The sequence below is a fragment of the Cucumis melo genome, chromosome 9 (assembly GCF_025177605.1).
Source record: "Cucumis melo cultivar AY chromosome 9, USDA_Cmelo_AY_1.0, whole genome shotgun sequence".
NCBI lineage: Eukaryota > Viridiplantae > Streptophyta > Magnoliopsida > Cucurbitales > Cucurbitaceae > Cucumis > Cucumis melo.
The window spans coordinates 4872521-4892321 of record NC_066865.1 but is presented as its reverse complement, the minus strand read 5'-3'; the positions used below and the strand labels follow the sequence as shown (position 1 = coordinate 4892321).

Here is a 19801-nt window from a genome sequence, read left to right as displayed (position 1 = left end):
TGCTGCTTTAAGTGGTCGGACATTGGCAGAGAATACATTGAGGTTGTCAATGCTAACCTCTAGATAATTAAGTCCACTACACATTTAGAATTTAATTTGAAACATATTTAAGTTAACCAAGCTAATGTGTTATTTTTGTAATGTATAGCGATATTTTGTGCTTGGTTTCATTGATCAAGCAATGAATAGGTTCGTTGAGCATCAGTTGCTCAGCAGAGTGACTGTCACAGACACTTTAAAAAGTACAGCAACCACGAGGAGGTTCGTGCCAACCCACCAAACATATTAGCGGGACATGATGAGGATTGACACTTCCTCAATCATCATCATTTCCACTACATGAGCCATGCATTCCAGGTGAACAATTGAACCATTTGTCATGGTTAATTATGATTTAAACTTTTAATATGTATAAGAATAAATAACATAATTGTTTTCATGCAGGAGCAATCGCGGACGAATAAGGCTGCTATATAGAAGCAGCTTACAATCATAGCAGCAGGTCAAAGTCGTTTCTACAACGGCAGCACGAGTCTCCCTCAGCAAAGAGGAAAGTCGATCGACCGTGTGGAGTTGTTCTGACAAATACATGTTCGATTTGGGACGTTCGTGTCGCAGGCCGCAAAGGATGCACATGTAAGTTATCGAAGCAACACTTATGCCCTGATTTTTCCTCTTTGATAATATATTAAGGAGGAAAAATATATTATCAAAGAGGAAAAATATATTTCCTCTTTGATAATATATTAAGGCCGCAAAGGATGCACATGTAAGACGTTCGTGTCGCAGGCCGCAAAGGATGCACATGACTAACATGGATAGTTTTTAAATTTGTTGTAGAATCAATTGCTGGAACTCCAGTCCCAGCCTACCCCAGAGGGTAGTCAGCCACTCTCTAGGGATGAGAAACGCGATCAGGTGTTGGGTAGACAACCAGGCTACTCAAAAGGCCTTGGTGGGGATCTAAGCCGAAAGCCCGCAAGACGAGAAGTGCAAACAGTTTCTCAATGTCATGTTCACAGTCCACAGAAGGAGATTCAATTACAAGCTAAACTTGATGAAGCTTTGGAACGGATTGAAAGGATTGAAGAGCAGACAAGAAATCACCAAACGTTAGCTTCAAAAGTGGAACAAATGTGGAAGCTGATACAAGACATGACTTGGGCACAACAAGGACCACCACATGATCCTTAGCTTTGCAGTACGTATATATGTTTCCGTTATTTTTAAGTTTTTGAAATGATAATGATGATATAGATATATATGTACTAGACTTACTCACTTTTTATCATTGTAGAACCTGCGGTGTGGAATGGCGTACGAGGCTTGTTAGAAGACGTACGACTTTCTTTGCATTTTTTTCTATTATGAACATAATTACATTTTTGTGTTATGAACGCTATTAAATTTTTTGAACTTTTTTGTATTATCTAAATTATCAATATTTCGTAATTTACTAATTTATTTTGAATTTCCTTTAATTTAATCCAAAACAAATGTGAATATTTCACAAAAGAGAGACTTGATTCATTATAGTTTATTATAAGGAAAATAAATAGAAATTACATATTTAAAGAAAATGCATATAAAACGAATTCTTAATGCACAAAACGTCGTAATGAGGATGTCAGGAGTAGGTATTTCCGACGCACAAGCAATGTTGGCAATAAGGACGTTGGAAATTCCTTATTGCTGACGCAGCGACAGCATCGAAAAATGGTATGTCAGAGACACTTACTCCCGACGCCTTGTTCACGATGTGTCGGGAAATGTTCTCCCGATGCATTTCTTCCAACGATGTTCCCGATGTGGCCTTCTACATCGAAAAATCATATCCCAACATTTTTAGCTTTTCTGCCAACGTGTGCGTGCATCGGGAATCCCCCCAATTCTTGTAGTGATAACAAACTACTAAAATATTTACGGCACGTCTAACAAAACCCATAAAGTTAGACATTTTTTAAGTATTCCAGGTTTTCTCTTCCGTCTTTCTTCTCCTCGGTTTTTTCTATTTTCTTTCTTCATTTCTTTTTTTTTTTTTTTTGCTGCGATTTCTTTCCATATTCTTTCTTTTTTCCCTCTTCTTTTTTTACGTCATTTAGATTTGGGTAACCAAATCTAATTTCTTTCTATCGCCTTTCCTTTTTTACCCTTCTTTTTTTACGTCGTTTAGATTAGAATAAACAAATCTAAAAGATCATGTTTAAAGAATCTTGAAAAAAATTGTTTAGATTAAAGTAGCCAAATCTAAACGATCGTGTACCAATGAATCTTGAAAAAATAAACGATCGTGTAAGCAAATCTAAACGATCGTGTACCAAATTTTGAAAACAAAAATACCCAAATCTAAACGGTCGTGTAACCAAATTAAACGATAGAATTGAAAAAATAAATTGTTTAGATTTGGCTATGAAAATCTAAAAAATCTAAATGAAGGGGTACTAAATATATTACGCGCGTTGTTGACGGCGTATTTGACGAGACATTTTTTGTATTTTCTATTGTGGACCTGTGGGTTTTTTCCATTTTAGAAATTATTCTATACAGTGTAAATATTTTACTGTTTTGTTATATTTTTTAAAAAACTCGTTGATTTTATGTTATATGTCAAGATTATTTTTAGTAAAAATTATGTTTTCTAAATCAACCATGTATATTATTCATAATTTTCATTAAATTGAAACTGAATATATTACGCTCATGGGACAGTATGATTCTTATATTTAAAGTTTTTTAAACTAACACATTATATTTTTCATATTATTCGTTGAAGTCAATCTGAAAATACACATTCAATATACGTTAGCATACAAAAACTCGATATATACAGTATGTGAAACGAATGTATTACAATCATTAACAACTAATTTTATTACATGATCTATTATTGGATCAAATCAAATTAATTAGGTCTTTAGGATATACCAGATTTTATATATAACATTTTTACGGTTGTTTATTATATAATATGAGATATATATATATATATATATATATATATATATGCAAAATAATTAAATATACATGTATATATATACTACTATTATGTAACTTATTGTTATAATTATATTTGATATAAATTAAACATGGTATATATTTGAAATTTAATAACTAAACCATATAAGTGTACGAATATAATAATTTTATAATATATCATCTTATATACCAAATAATATATGAGATCTATGTTTGTAGAATAAAAAAATAAAAATAAAAATAACGTACATACATTTGTACAAAACTCGAGCAATATAAAAACATAGGAATGGAAAAAAAAATCTCATAAAAACCCATATAAAATGATAATAAAAAAATGGGAATAAATGGAATTTATATGGAGAAAATATAAAGCAAATATTTACAATTAAAAATAAATAAATATGTGCTATCTCATGTTAAATAAATCAAATCTCATATTTTATATATATATATATATATATATATATATATATATATATATATATATATATATATATATATATATATATATATTATTTCTCATGCTCTAAACTAAAATAGAATAATAATATCTAAAGTTAAATTTGAAATCCACTCAAAAAGAAAATTATTTTCTATTTTTTTTTTCATATTTGTGCTATTCCGAATTTCTTACTTTTTAAATTAAAATAAAATAAACCACTGGAAATTAAGAGGGTGTTATTGTCAAATGGAAGCCAATTGTTTTCTTCGATGTAAAAAAATGGTATTATAACTTTTCTATCTAATTTGACCTATATATTTAGGTTATAACGTTTAAACTCTTTTTTTTATTTGTACTTTAGTTCAAATATATTTATTTGAATCAAAATAACTAGCTTGATCCAAGGGTCATAATAGAAATGTATGACTATCAGAATCGGCCAATTTATGTATTCAATTTTTCTTGAAACATAGGTCAATTTTTAATGTCTCGAAATTATTTATATTTTTTATTTATTAATTTTATAAATGATATGAATTATGATTGATCCAAAATTTCTTATTAGATGAAGTTTCAAACGCTCATTTATACTTTTAAGAAAACAACTCTAATTTTATACTTAATCCAAATGTTTTATTGCAAATCTAATCCTACAAAGCAATAACAAATTTTTGGTTGGTAACAAAGAAAATAATAATAATAATCCCTCAAGAAAACCCATGATAAATATTAAAAATATATATATAATTTTCTAGTCCACACATAGATAATAAAACTAAACCATATAACTTAGAAATAAAAGTAGCTGACAAGAAATTAATAAAAAAATGCAAGTTTTGTCGTTGATGGACTACTATCTTATAATCATATATAAAAGGAGTTTCAACTAAAATAGTCTAAATTGTTATATGATATTATACAATAGACCTTTCTTTCTAATAAATTTCATAAAAGTCATAAATGAACTAACATTTTTCACAAAAGAATAGGCGAACTTAACTTATTATCTAAATTTCATTAATCTTGAATAATATTTTCTTTAACTATTAACAACCATATTTATTATATCAATTGTAACTTTTTTAATTATTAATACATATATATTTGTATTTATTAATGTAATATTTATTACCTTTACGATGATTTAAATATGGTATAAATTATTATCTTATATGGCAATAATATTTTAAATTATCCTACAAAATAAGTATTTGTAAATTATTGTACGTCAATTTATGTATATTATTGTATACATGAAGAGGTATATATTTAAAAAATAACATAACACACATATCATATTAATCGTTTACTGTATTTCAATTTATATGCATTATTGTATATACGAATGAGTATATATAAACTAATTCACATAACAGACAATTGTTAGAAAATGTATGTAAAAATATATGCATTGTTATATATACGAAGTGATATATGTCTAAAACAAATATTCCGAAATATAACGTTAAACGTTCCAGGAATACTACGATTTAATGCAGTACATAAAAATATAACGAATTGAGGAAGACAACTAACCGGATGCATAAGGAGAACGGAAGGACGAAATAAATTGAGATTATATGAATAACAAAATCGGAATCGGTGATGGACGAAATATAAGGAGATGTGAAAAACAAAACTGGATGGAATTGGTGAAGAAATTCGATAACTTTTCGGGGAGGATGTACCGAAATTGGTGGAGAAATTGGATAAATTGCAGGCGGCGGATGTAACAAAGAAGAATGACTGTTGACGACGGAGATGAGAATGTAAGAATTAGGCGGCTGATGAATAGAAAGAGAATTTTAAAAATTATTTCCATATCCAAAGATATATTATTTGATAATAATTTAAAATAAATTATATAAGGTAATGTTTTTTCATTAATAATTAAAATTTTACATTAATTAAGATCATAATTAAGGAAGTTATAATTTAGACAATAATGATAAATATAATGTAAATAAGACAAAATATGCTTCTTAATTTCGAATTACCTATATAATTAATGTTAATCATAAGTTTAAAATTGTCCTACAAATATGTGAATTCCTAATTAAGTAAAAAAAAAATCTTATTTTAGGATATTTGTGAAATTTCATACTCAAATTAGGTCGTTTCTCTAAATGTTTCTAAAATTAAATATGAGATAGAGTCCAGCAGTGACAGACTAATGTTGTTAATATACTAAAATTTGAGTCTATTTGTGATAGATTAATATCACCAATGGACTAACACTACAGGAAATAGAAGTTCTCCCGACACAGCAAAAGACGTCGAACATAAACGACATCTAGAATAACAGGCTCTCCCGATGCAAAGGGTAAGACGTCGGGAGAAAAAGCTATTTTCGACGCATTAGGCTTAGCGTCGGGAATGGCGTTGGAAAAGGCACGCGTCATGCGTAGTGCACCGAGATGTATTAGGCTTAGCGTCGGGAATGACATCGAATAAGGCCACATTAATTATGCACGACATGTATTCTCGACGCCATGCATAGTGCATCGGAAATAACCCGTAATTCTTGACACATCCCTGATGCATCGACAAAGCCTTAGGTGTTCCTGACGCCATGCATAGGATCTCCCGACGTTTTCGTACTGTGTCGGGAGATCCCCTATAAATTCATTTTAGTTATGTGTTAAACAGAATTGAAACAAAGAAAGAAAAGAAAGGGAAGAAAGAGAGAAAAGAAAGGGAGAAGAGGTTGTCGCCTTGCGTCGCCGCCGTTGCCCTTCGTTCTCGCCGTCTGCCACCATATAGGTAAGTTTAAATAAGTTAATTTTTAGGTTTAGGGTAGATAGTTTAGGGTTTTTTTAAAAAAAATTGTTTTAGAATTTTGTTTTGAAATATATTTTCATTTTGTTAAATGTAATTTTGTATAGAATGTGTGTAATGTTGTTATTGTTGAATTGAAATTTGAGGGGATTATAGTTAAATTGAAATTTGAAGGGAGAGGGTTGTTAAATTGAAATTTGAAGGAGGGGTTATAATTAAATTGAAATTTGATGGGGGGGTTATAGTTAAATTGAAATTTGAAGGAGGTTTATAGTTAAATTGAAATTTTAAGGGGAGAGGTTATGGTTGCATTTAAATTTGAAGGGGCGTTTATGTTTTGAATTGAAAATATAATATTTGTTAAGATTTGTTTTGGCTATCCAGTAGTTATGGTAGTTTTTTTTGTTTTGAATTTGTTTCTATTTGGGATGGTTTCAAGAGGTGGTAGTAAGATAGCTTGTAAGGTAGCATTGTTAGAAGGGGTGGGTAGAATGCGAAGATTTTGAAGTATTTTGTTGTTAATAATTAGGTTGTGTTGGCTATCCTGCAGTTATGATAACCTCTGTAGTTTGAAGTTACTTTTAGTGAAAAATTTGAGAGATTGTACATTACTAAAAAAAATAGTGAAAATTCTGAGGAGTAAGTTATGGATGTGAGAGAGGGAGAGTGATATGTTTCTAATCAAACCTATTTATGTTTTAGTGACTTAAACGTTAGACAAGGGTTGGATGAAAATAAGAAATAAGTTCTCCCTTGAGTATAGACAGGGAGTAACCCAATTTTTAAAATTTGTCAAGTTTCACGTTGATGCCTATGAACAATTAAGATGTCCATGCAAGAGATGTTTGAATTTAAATTGGAGCTCATTAGAAATTTTCAAGCATTAGCTTCAGAAATGAAACAAATGCAAAAGCTGATACAAGACATAACTCGGGCACAACAAGGACTACCACATGATTCTTAGCTTTGCAGTACGTATATATGTTCCCATTATTCATAAGTTTTTGCTATGATAGTATACAATAATGTTATAGATATATGTACTAAATTTAGTTACTTTTGTATCATTGTAGGACCTGCGATGTAAAATGGCGTGTACTAGCCTCGTTAGGAGACGTATACTTTGTTTGCGCTTTTTTGTATTAAAACTAGATTTTTTTATTATTAACGCTATTATATTTTTTAAATTATGAATATTACGAATATCAATTTTTTTTTTAATTTGCGTTCGTATTTCGTAATTTATTAATTTATATTGAATTTTCTTTAATTTAATCCAAAACGAATGTCATTATTTCACAAAAATAGAGAACTTGTTTAAGCAAAAAAAATTTAGAAAAAAATTAAAATTACATATTTTTTAAAAAAATTACATGTAAAAAGGAATTCGTAACGCAACATAACGTCGGGAATAGGATGCATGACAGTCAGGATAGTTCTCCCGATGCGTGTCTGACGTCGGATAAGGAAACGTCAAGAGACGAAATTTTCAATGTAATGATAAGCGTCAGCATAATAGACGTCGGGGGAGGGTATTCCCGACGCAATGCCAAGCGTTGGCATAAGGGACGTTAGAAGAGGTATTCCTGACGCCGTGTTAGTCATGCGTTGGAAATTCGTCTTCCGACGCATTTCTTCCGACGTGCATTCTGACGGAGTAAACGACGTCGATAAAAGATATCCCGACGTTCTTTTAGCTTCTTCCGACGTCGTTGTGCATCGAGAGTCCTCCCTCTCTTGTACTGTAATATAACTAATAGACTTGGTCTACATATACTCTTATCAATAGAGTGATACAAATGTATTAGTGATAGATTTGAGCTATAAGTTGAAGTAATCGAGTCTATTAATAATAAACTAATATCATCGATATACTAAAATTTGAGTAATAGACTTATGCTAGTCTACTAGGCATAGACTCTTGTGCAATGCATGGTGTGGTACGAGTGTACCAGTGATAAATTCAATATATAAGTTGAAATGATCAAATCTGTCGCGGAAGAAAAATGGAAGTCATAAAACCTAAAAACTTGATGAAAATTAACCAATGAAAACGTTAAAATCAAAATCAAAGTAGCCCAAAAAACCATCAAATTAATGGATGATTTTCATCAAATTAATTGATTTTGTGAATGATTTGAACTTAAAATATCCTACAATGAAATCGACTTATATCATATTTCGGAAGAAATCGAGAAAAATGGAACAAAACCCACATAACATATAAAACACTAATGGTAAAAGAAACCATAGAGTAGAAATGGCAAAAATGAAGGAAATAAAAGAGTAAAGAAGGAGAGAACACCAACTCCCTCGAAAGTTTGAGAGTATTTAAATCTACTTCTTTCTTTTTCTCGCACAATCTTTCATCTCCCTTTCTTTATTGGAATTTTTCTAATCTAACTTCCAAATTTTATCTTCTTAAAATTATTGAGCTTTATTTTCTAGAGATGTATTATTATTTGGAGTGCTTGAATTTTTACTTTTACACTTTTGAGATTCTTTCCTTGACTTTTCAATTGCATCATTTGAAAGAAAATTTTATATCAGGGAAGGGTTGTAAATATACTAATTCAACTTAAAGTTTGGTAGATATAAAATGATGGACAAATAAATTTTGCTATATTTGTAATTATATCTTTTTGAACAAAATGTGGTTCATGCAAGACAAGATTGTTATTATTTGTGAGGTTCTGAATTGCTATAAAATATTGGGTGTAATCGGTTTGATCCCAAACCTGTAAGAGAATTTGAGTATAGTGTTTAATTTTGAACCCACAAAAAAGATCTATAATGATTTTATATCTTTGAACATGCATATTGAAAAAAATCATAATAGATTGGTTTTCAAACCTACAAAAAGACCGATTGTAGTTCAGCTCATAAACCAATAAAAAGATTACGGGTGGAGTCCTGGGATGTGAAACAGATATTCCAAACCATTATAAAAATTATTACTAGTCACCTCTCTTTCTGGCTACACCTTAATTTATGAAATTTAGTTATTTGGTTACTAAATTGCTTTGTTGTAATTTAAATTGATTATATTTTATTTTATTTTTGAGAAAGAAAGTTTTAATACGCTATGAAGTAATCCTATATTGGGGTTGATGCCATAAATCTCGTAACCTTGTAGTTTGTAATTGTATATATTATACAAACATTTTATTTATCTAATAAAATAAAAATAAAGTGTTTTATTTTATTTGACATTTAGTTGCATTAACCCACAAAACCAATAAAGTAACATCCAAGGTTATCTTCCGTAACCTTAACATGTATGTGGAGACATACAAGTGAATTATATTTAAATGATAACCTAAATGGTCTATAGTAAATGGATAAGGTTGATACCTTATCCTAGTGACACTACGAATATGGCATACTTTGTAGTTGTTACAATTGTTCTAAAGTGTTACAAATGGTTTAATCCTAATCATTCATGTCGAGACATTAGAGCGGAGGTACTATATACAAAGAGTTTGTATAAAACCAGACCATGAAATGAATAGTCTCTCTTATTAACACAGTTACTAGTTGAGACTACATTTCACCAAGATGACCATATGTGACTTGACCTTAATACTGAGTGAGTTGTGAACTCCTGCTTATGAAGGCGATCCTTTGATTTACATGAGTGAGAGTGACCTATTTTGCCGACTTAATATGCCTACCATTTTAGGGATTCGTCTGATTGGGGAACTAAGGAACACAACTACACAAGAAGGAATTCACTCCTCTATAGATAGAGTAAGTAGAGAAATTGATCTCTTAAGGGTTAATTCCATGGCTTGAACAATGTGGCGTCACACTCTCTCTTGGCCCGAGAGGAGTTCAGTTATGGTGGGAGTATAATTATTGTTCATTAGAGAAATTAGTGGTACTTAAAGAGTTACATGTAACTACAGGGGCAAAACGGTACTTTTTGGTCTAGCTGTTCTTACGAGCAATTTGTGATGGGTCATTGCACTGTTGATTGGTTATATCTAATGCACATAAAAATATATCTACACTAAGAAGAGTGCAACTATTAGTCTTTAATGGAATGACTAATAGTTAATGAATAAATATTAATTAATTAAACTCTTTAATAATTAATTAAAGAGTTTAATTAATTAATCTCATATCATTAAAGCTTCAATCTATAGATCTATAAGGTCCCCTTGTTAGCTCAATAAGGATAAATGAGAATTAAATTAATTGGTTCAAATTGATTAAAGGAAATAGATTGTATATATACAATTAGTATAATATATTTGATACATTATAATATAAAGTTTTTTTTAAGAGAAATTAATATTTGAATATGATTCAATTAATAATAATAATATGAATAAGATGCATAAATAAACTATAGGTTAAATTAATATGGATTTGATTTAAACCATTGCTTATATTATATATGATATAATATAAAGTTTATATTATATGAGATATGATATGAATTAAATTTATATTAATTTTTTTTATTTAATTAATAAAATAACTCCCAAGTGAGTTATTCTACGTGCACAGATGGAGGAAGTTATTTGATAACTTCCCTCCATCTCTCTTAATGGTTGAGATATTCAGAAGATTCATGGTGATATCTATGTGCTCTCTCTTTCTCATCTTTTTGGATGATCTCTTTGCATTTCGAAAAGAAAAAGAAATCTGATAAAAATTTTCCCTTACCAAATTACAGAAAGCCCACAACTCTCTGTTGATTCTTTCCTTGAGAATAACGAGGAACACTTCGTGGTGTCCTTGAAAGATTGGAAGAAGAGTTTTTTGAGATCCTATAAAAGTTAGTTTCTTTTTCCTTTTTCCTCCATAGAAGCATGCTTAGGCTTTAGCTTTTTGTTTTCTCTGAGTTTTTTTTTTTCTTTACAAATCGAATTCTATTTTCACAGCTTTCATATGCTTCCACTTTAGGAATTCCATTCCTTCCCCCTATTCATCTCTAGAATTGTCACATGATTCTACAGTCACACAAAAATCACTCAATTCCAAGAAACAACAAAAAAACGTATATCTTTTTAAAAGAAAACATAAAAGATTAATTTATAGTACAATAAATTAAACTACAATTAAAAAATTGAGTCAAGGACGAAATAGATACAAATTAAATATGATTTTTCAAAAAGCTATTCACATATGTACACACAATATCAAGATATATTTTAGGTTTGTTTGTTAGGCATGTTCCTCTCATCCCATTGCTCCATTATTTTCCATGTCTTTGACTTCTCTTTAATATTGTTTATAGAATGCGAATGTAAATCCTAATGCTCTCATGACCAAAGAATCCAAAATTTCAATCACAAACTATAAATAAACATTTTTCTTGGTACAAAAATTCATGTTACACAAAATTCATTCAAATATATTGACAAACTTAAGAGTTAAGTTGAAGTATATGAATATTTAATTTCATGTAATCAAAATTGTAATATAAAATATATCTTCTTTTCATAATATTTATGAAATACGAATTAGTTAAGAAATTATGGTAACGTTTGTTATATCATTTATCAATAGTTGTATGTTCATATATTTCTCTTAAATAGTAACTCCATTCACATTAGTTATGTTTTGTTGAATTTGTCGTCATATACACTTTCTATGGATCGATTGAAAATTGTGTCGCTCATTTTGATAACTGCCAAAAAAAAATGTTGAACAAAAGAAAAGAAAAACAAACATAGTTTTATTTTAAGGCTTAAAAGGGATAATCACCAAATTTCAAATCAGAAAAACTTTAATCTTCCTCTTGTTATACTCAAAAAAGAAAAAGAAAAAGAAAAAGAAAAAGAGCAATGTGGGGCCATTCTCATAGAATTTTTGCTAAGATTTCCTTTAATTATTTTATTTAAAACTTGCCATAGCCATATAGTTTTCTCAATGCATAATAATTTTTCATACTCAAATACTTGTACCTAAAGCCTATTCCCATGCATAAATAATTAAACATATTATTTTTGCATATTCAAATGCCTATATTACTTAATCAACCAATTATATTTCCCTGCATAAATTTCAAGAAATTCTAATCTCTTCTATATATCCAAACAAAAAATAAAAATAAAAAATTGATTTTTGAAATTTTGTGGGCTGGTCTGCACAAACCTCAAAGATAATTGGTGAAGTACAATAAAAATAATTAAAAAATTTGATGGTAATTATAATGTCTCCCACAAAGTGTAGTTTAAGGTTAAGACCAACCCTTATTAAAGAAAAGAAATTAAGGCTAACATCATTAAAAATAATCTAAATTAAGGGACAAATTATAATATATACTCCCACTCCCACTCCCACTCCCATAATTTATAAAATTTTGTTGGAAATTAGGTTTAATATTATATATTAATATTAATTAATTTTAGCTAACTCAGCCAACCTTTGCCCCATGTGTGTTAATTAGTTTTAAAATGTTGTTATTTGTTTCTAAATTTAATTTTCTTATTTTCTAATGTTTAATTTCTAATAGTTTCATAGTAATTACTTTCTAACACTTTCAAATTTGTAAAATCTAATCAAACTATTATTATGTTTATGGATTATACCACCTCGATCCCCAAATTCTCTTTGTGGAGAAAGTTGGTAAATTCAACTATTAAACTCCAAATATTAAAAATTATAACATTCAATTAATTATGGTATTATTATTTAAAATTTTTATGGTAGTTTTCATTGCTTCTTCCCCTCGTTATTCATAATGTTTAATAATTTTTATGCATAAATTAAAATAGAATGTACTTTAAACGTTATGTACAAACCATTATTATCCACCTAGTATAATAGTCACTGATTACAAAAACTAAACTTAACATCCCAAACATCTTTTGAGAAATCAAATTAAGATCATTTAGTTCAAATATAATCTAACCTAATCATAGTATTAAAGAATTTTACCAAAGTCAATATTCGACTCATAATTTTACTTAATATTTTTTATTGGGTCCACCAATGAGAATATTTTGAAAACATAAAAAGAGTTATCGGTGGTTGGTCGAACTATAGTTAACATTAAAAGAATGAGATATTATAAATAAATAAAATATCTAATCGGTCAATAATCTTCTTATATAAAAAAAAAACAATTTCTTTAATTAAGTGATTGTTCTTTCTTAATATAGTTTTGCATTATTGAATATTACAACGATAGTGAGAATTATATGTTTAATTGTTTCAATTAATTAATTATATCAAAAATGCAACTTAGGTTGTAGGTGCTCTTTGACCTAATTAAATTAGGTTAAATAATAAGAAAAAGATTATGGTAAATTTAATGTAACACATGCAATTTTTTACTACATTATTTTATCTAATAATATGAATTTATAAAATACAACATTAAAAAGCCAACAATAAATAGTTCAGTCAATAAATTGGTAGTAAGTCTACATCAATATTGAGTCTAGAAATTACAAATTTATTTCCTAAATGTATAGTCTTTGGATATCTAAGGATGTTTCAAACTAATTTTCTTGAAACTTTACTTCCAATCTCTCTTTTCAAGCAACATTTTTTCCACCAAATAGATCTAAAATATTTGGTTGTAACAGATAATTCAAGATTAGAATGGTGAACTTTTTCTTTATTATTATTATTTTGGAATTTTAGCCAAAACAATATATATATATATATAATAACTTAGGAAAATAAATGATGGTGATTGGCAAATCAATAAAGTTAAAGCATTATCCTAGAATGGGATTACATTTGACTATTTTAGTCATCATCCATTATAAGTTCCACTTTCACAAAAAAAGAGAGGAAAAAAAAACTTGAAGATTAGATCATATGGATCATGATCATCCCTTTTCCCTTTTTTATTATAATCTTCAATCAATCTCTCTTCCATTCTTCAAATTATATAGAATAATAGTGGACAATTAGTTCTTCAATCCACCTCTATGTTTACCAATAATATTCGAAATTTCATATTATTACAATGTAATTTACAATTTTATATTATCGAAACTAAAATAGTACGTACACACTCTAAACATTGACCATTATGACTCTATTAACTCGAATTAAGATAATATCTACATATCTCAAACACAAATTATTATAATCTATAAATTATTATAATCATAATATTGAACTTCTGTCGACATATATACTGCTATTTTATAGATATTTTTACGTTTTGATAGATTCGATATCAACATGAAGTGAGAATTGATATTTCTACTGTATCACATAAAAAAGATTACTATAATAAATAATGTAAATGTAAATATTATTTAAAAATTACAAATATTTATTTACTGATTTAAATTTAAAATTTTAAGTTTTTGTTTTATAATTTTTTTTAGAAATATCTATTGATCTTAAAATTTAATCGATAATCGATCCTAGATGCAATTCTTAATGCATTGACATTCTACTTTACTTTCCTGATGCAATTTCATCTACATATAAACTTTTTATTGTCTTAAATTTGGAATATTATGTGATTTATTAAGGTGTTTTTTTCCTCCCAATTCTTTCTTTTTTGGTTTTGTGATTTGTTATGAAAATATTTATTGCAATTTCATATAATTTATTTTTACATGTGTTATACTTATTTTATTTTTTTAGATTATTTTATTTTGTCGTTAGCACCAATATGACAATGTGAAAGTTCTATTTTATTTTTTTTATTCTACCCAACATTTTGATTTGTTTCATGATTTCAATTTGAAAAAGAAAAAGATAAAAAATGAGGAATCGAAAGGGGATGCGAGAGATTTGAGTTTTGAAAAGAATTAGTTTTGAATTTGTGTTTGTGTGATTTAAGTGTGTTGATTATGTTTAATGTGTTAGCATAAAAGATTTATAAAATAAATTAACAAGAATTTTTATTATCTATTAATTTAATTAATATGATAAATTTAGAATCTAATCATTTTTATAAAAGGTAAGTGAACATAAATTTTAATAACAAAATAAAATAAGATTTAATAAAAATTTAAATGAATTTGGATATTCGTAGAGGAGTAGAATGGTGTGGTATTATATATATATATACACACAAGTGTAGGGATAATTAGGTATAATATCAATAATAATAATAAGAAGAAGAAGAAGAAGAAGAAATTATATAAGATTATGAAATGATGAATGATATCGGGTGTATTAAATTTCACCGAAAGCCAAAATAAAATAATAGTGGAATTAATAACCTTTTCATACTACTTTTTCTCAACCCCCTCCTTCTTCCTTTTAATTTCCTCCATCCCACCTTTTCATTTTTTATTTCTTAGTTTTTCTGTTTCCAAATAGAAAATATATAATTTTTTTTTTTTTCTTTTTTGAAAAGAGAAAGAAGAAGAAGAAGAAGAAGAAGTAGCTATTGGTTTTTTATTATTGGCTTTTTCGAAATAATAATAATAATAATAATAAATAATCCATAAATTTGATTATGATTATGATTATAAGCTTAGCTGGAGGGGATTAAGAGTGTGACCGACCCACGTGGCAATTTGGGAAAGTACATGTAACTCGTGATTTGGCCGTGTAATTCTCCCCCTTTTTCCTGTTTTCTTCACTTTGGATTTGGATTTGGATTTTATTGCTTTTTGTGGGGACACTTCTATGACACCCTCTAACATTTTCCATTTTTCTTTTCTTTTTTCTTCTTTTTTTTTCAAAATTAAACTTACAAACATTCTTCTCCTCTACGTTTTTTCCTACAAAACAAAAAACCTTACCCAATATTTAACATTACTAACCATTTTTCCTTATAACAATTATTAAGTTAAATCATATCTTCCAAAAAAAAAATCAAATCAAATTTCAAAAACTAACAAAAATATATATATATACACATATATAGCTTTCCAAAACTTTTTTCTAAATTTAACTAGAAGAAAGTTCGTTATTTTTAGAACAAATGTAAAACCTATATAATTGAAAAAGTGTAATAATACAAACATATATATATATATATAAATGTATCAAAAAGCTACTTTTTTAAAATTGTTGTATTAACCAGAAATTGTTAATATTTTTTATTAAAACTTAAACTTTTAACAAATTCCTCAAAAAAAAAAAAAAAAAAAAAAACTAGTTTTCAAAAATCACTTTTCTTAATCTTCCAAATTTTGACTTTGACTTAAAAACGGTTAATATGTAAAAAGAATGTCTATGAACTTAAAAGGGCATTTGTGACACTGAATATCTAGAACTGAAAATTGGGATTAAGGAGCGGAGAATTGGAAGATGGAAGTAATCTGTCGAAGATAAAATTTCTTAAAAAATGTATAATCTTTTATTTTATTAGAATTAGAAAAAATTTCATAAATATAACATACAACTTAAATATTTACGGGTCGTATAGCAAAAACCATTAAGTTAGCTATTTTTAAAATATTTTAGATTTGTCATTTCATCTTCTTTTCTCCTCTTCTCCAATTTCTTTCTATGGTCTTTCTTCTTTTCTTTTTTTTTTCCTGCGATTTCTTTCATTATCTTTCTTTTTCTTTAAGTCGTTTAAATTTGAGTAACCAAACCTCTAATAAAAAATAGCCAAATTTGATTGTGTACAAAGAATCTTGAAAAAAATTATACTAAAGTAGCCAAATCTAGATGATCGTGTAAAGAATAAACAAATCTAAACGATCATGTAACAAAAGAATTAAAAAAATCGTTTAGCAAAATATAAACGATCAGATACTAAAGAATCTTGAAAAAATAAACGATCATGTAGCAAAAGAAATGTTGTAAAAGTTCGTTTAGCCAAATTTAAACGTGTATCAAATATGGCATAGTTGATGGGACATTTTTGTGCTTGAGAAATTTTTCATTTTCGAAATTGTTTTATACAGTTGTTTTTATATTTTGAAAAAGATCTCTCAAAATTAATTATTTAGTCTTAATGATGATGTGAAGGAGAGTTGAGAAATATTAAAAGATTTAGTGAGTTTTGGTTAGTAAATTGATGAGTTTCCTTGTCGTTTCCTTTTCCATCACAAGAATAATAATAATAATAATAATAAAAGATATAGCGTATCTGGCCGACTCCTCAAGTCAACTCGTTTCAACCCTTTTAGTTTTAACACATTTTTGCTTTCACTTTTAAAGCTTCGTTTTAAAATCCCCCATTTTCAGATTATATATATACACACACACCACCCAATTCTCCCTAATTATTTAGCCATTGGGTTTTGTGTTCAATCCACAAACCTCCTATCCTTTTTAATTTTCTCCACACAACATGGGATCTTGCGTTAGTGTTCCTGCAATCGAGAATCGTCGAACCCCTTTTCATGGTACATTTCATTAGTCATCTTTTTAACTTTCTCAAAAAATCATCACATTATACTTCTTTTAGTTTTTGGTCTCTCTTCTTAATTCTTTCTTTTTTTCTTCTTCTTCTTCTTCTCATAGGAATCGATTCGAATGGTTCCAGCTCCTCTGCTTCAGTTCATCCAAGTCCAAGAACAGAGGATGAGATTCTGCAGTCTCCAAATCTAAAGAGATTTTGCTTTAACGAACTGAAAAAGGCGACGGGTAATTTCCGACAACGGAGTATGGTGGGGGAAGGTGGGTTTGGGAGTGTGTTCAAGGGTTGGATCGATCCCCACTCCCTTGCAGCTACCAAGCCTGGTTCCGGCATCGCGATTGCTGTCAAAAGACATAATCAAGATGGCTTCCAAGGCCACAATGAATGGCTGGTTAGTATCCAATTACTTCTTAATTTCCTCCTCGACCATTGGTTTGGCTAGATTTGTCTTTTTATTCTTTTTATTAATGTTTGGAATTTTGTTTGTTGTAGGCGGAAATCAATTATTTGGGGCAGTTGCATCATCCAAATTTGGTGAAATTGATTGGTTATTGCTTGGAGAATGAGGATCAGCTTCTTGCTTATGAATTTATGTCGAAAGGAAGCTTGGATAATCATCTTTTTGGAAGTGAGTTCACCCTCCTAAATTCATCTTCCCTTTCACCAATAAATCTATATATGAGAAAATAGAAAAAGTAAATAGGAAAGAACCACAAACTCAAAATCCGTAAATTAGTTAAGATTCCAAATGACTTAAGCTTAATTAATAGTAATACTGTAATAGTAAGAGTAGGGTAATAATTAATTAATTAATTAATTAATAGAGTAAGTAATTGGTAATTTCAGGAGGATCTGGGTCTCAACCACTTTCATGGAAATTGCGTATGAAAATTGCACTGGATGCGGCTAAGGGATTGGCGTATTTACATGGCAAAATAGTTATCCATCGTGATTTCAAATCATCCAACATCTTGCTTGGTGCGGTATGTCAATTATTGAAATTCTAATCCTCTATAGTACTTTAATTAATTACAACAATCAAGTTTGTTTAATTATTTAATTACCTAATATATCTCAATATATAATTAGTCTTTTGTTTCGAATTTAATATAAAACAGAACTACGATGCAAAAATATCAGACTTTGGATTAGCTAAAGACGGGCCGGTGGGAAATCAAAGCCATGTTTCTACAAGATGTATGGGTACTTATGGTTATGCAGCTCCTGAATATATGGCTACAGGTGTGTGTATATATATATATATATATGCCATATCTTTCGTTCATTTTCAATTTATTGACGTCTCTCTTGGTAACACTAGAAAATTGAATGAGATGTGTAAAAACTTTAAATCTTAGTTTTTTTTTTCTAAAGTTAAGTTTGGGTTTTGGAATTAGGTCATTTGACACCGAAGAGCGACGTATACAGTTTTGGGGCAGTTCTACTGGAGATACTATGCGGAAGACGAGCGTTGGATGCGACAAAGACAGGAAGAGAACAAAACTTAGTAGAATGGGCAAAGCCAAATATTAGCAACAGAAGAATAATGAGAATTATGGACAATAGAATTGAGGGAGAATGTGGTGTAAAGAAGGCAATTACAGCAGCTAAACTTGCTTTTAAATGCCTCTCTGATGACCCAAAACATAGACCTTCAATGTATCAAGTTGTTACTGATTTGGAGCAACTTCAAGAATTTTGATTAGCTCATTTTATTTTTTGATTAATTAGTTGTCCATGCCTGAGATGAATATTAAAATGCAGGAAAAATGTGATCATTTTTAATTCTTTGCATTTTGATTTTGTTTTATTTTGATTTTTTGTTTTGTTTAATGTGAAATTATGCATGTGTGTTTAGAGCATGCAAAATTGAATCAATTTATGGATATATACTTAATTACTACACATACTTGTATTTGGAGTTCCACTGATCTTTCACTTTTATTTTTTCTATTTTCATAACCTTTTATTTTGTACTTGTATTTTTAAAAATATTTTTCTCAAGTGTTTTTATTTTCCTTTTAGAAAATGTTGTATTTTAAAGAAATATTTTGTGTTTTGAGTTAATTAACCATATATATAAAAATTGCAAAAAAGTATTTAGACAGGTATACAATTTCATGGAGCATAGAGATTTAAGCTTTATAATCCATTTACTACAAAAATTTTGGTTCCTCTCTTAAAGGCATCAAGAAAAACATTCATTTTCAATGTCATACTAATAGTGTCCCAAAGTGGCTATTGGAAAAATGTTTCCTCTTTTTTATGCATGTTTTGTAGCATGGGAAACCATTTTTTGCAACGTCATCCAAAATAGTGACCGAAAAGGGTCAAGTTAAAAGGAA

At 28.6% G+C, this 19801-nt stretch overlaps 1 protein-coding gene across 1 annotated transcript; it reads left to right on the top strand.

Annotated features, from left to right (window-relative positions):
* Positions 1-17149: 17149 nt before the first annotated feature.
* LOC103498147 (receptor-like cytoplasmic kinase 176) lies at positions 17150-19250 on the top strand. Its single transcript, XM_008460652.3, has 6 exons — positions 17150-17442; positions 17561-17847; positions 17949-18084; positions 18303-18439; positions 18575-18698; positions 18854-19250. The coding sequence occupies exons 1-6, from the start codon at positions 17388-17390 to the stop codon at positions 19156-19158; spliced, it is 1044 nt and encodes a 347-aa protein (XP_008458874.1). The 5' UTR covers positions 17150-17387; the 3' UTR covers positions 19159-19250.
* Positions 19251-19801: the final 551 nt, after the last annotated feature.

Bases quoted from the DNA above. Each gene is read 5' to 3' on its own strand.
- LOC103498147 (XM_008460652.3), top strand. From the start codon at position 17,388: ATGGGATCTTGCGTTAGTGTTCCTGCAATCGAGAATCGTCGAACCCCT. The intron at 18,085-18,302 runs GTGAGTTCACCC...TGGTAATTTCAG, and splicing joins GGATAATCATCTTTTTGGAA to GAGGATCTGGGTCTCAACCA. The intron at 18,699-18,853 runs GTGTGTGTATAT...TTTTGGAATTAG, and splicing joins TCCTGAATATATGGCTACAG to GTCATTTGACACCGAAGAGC.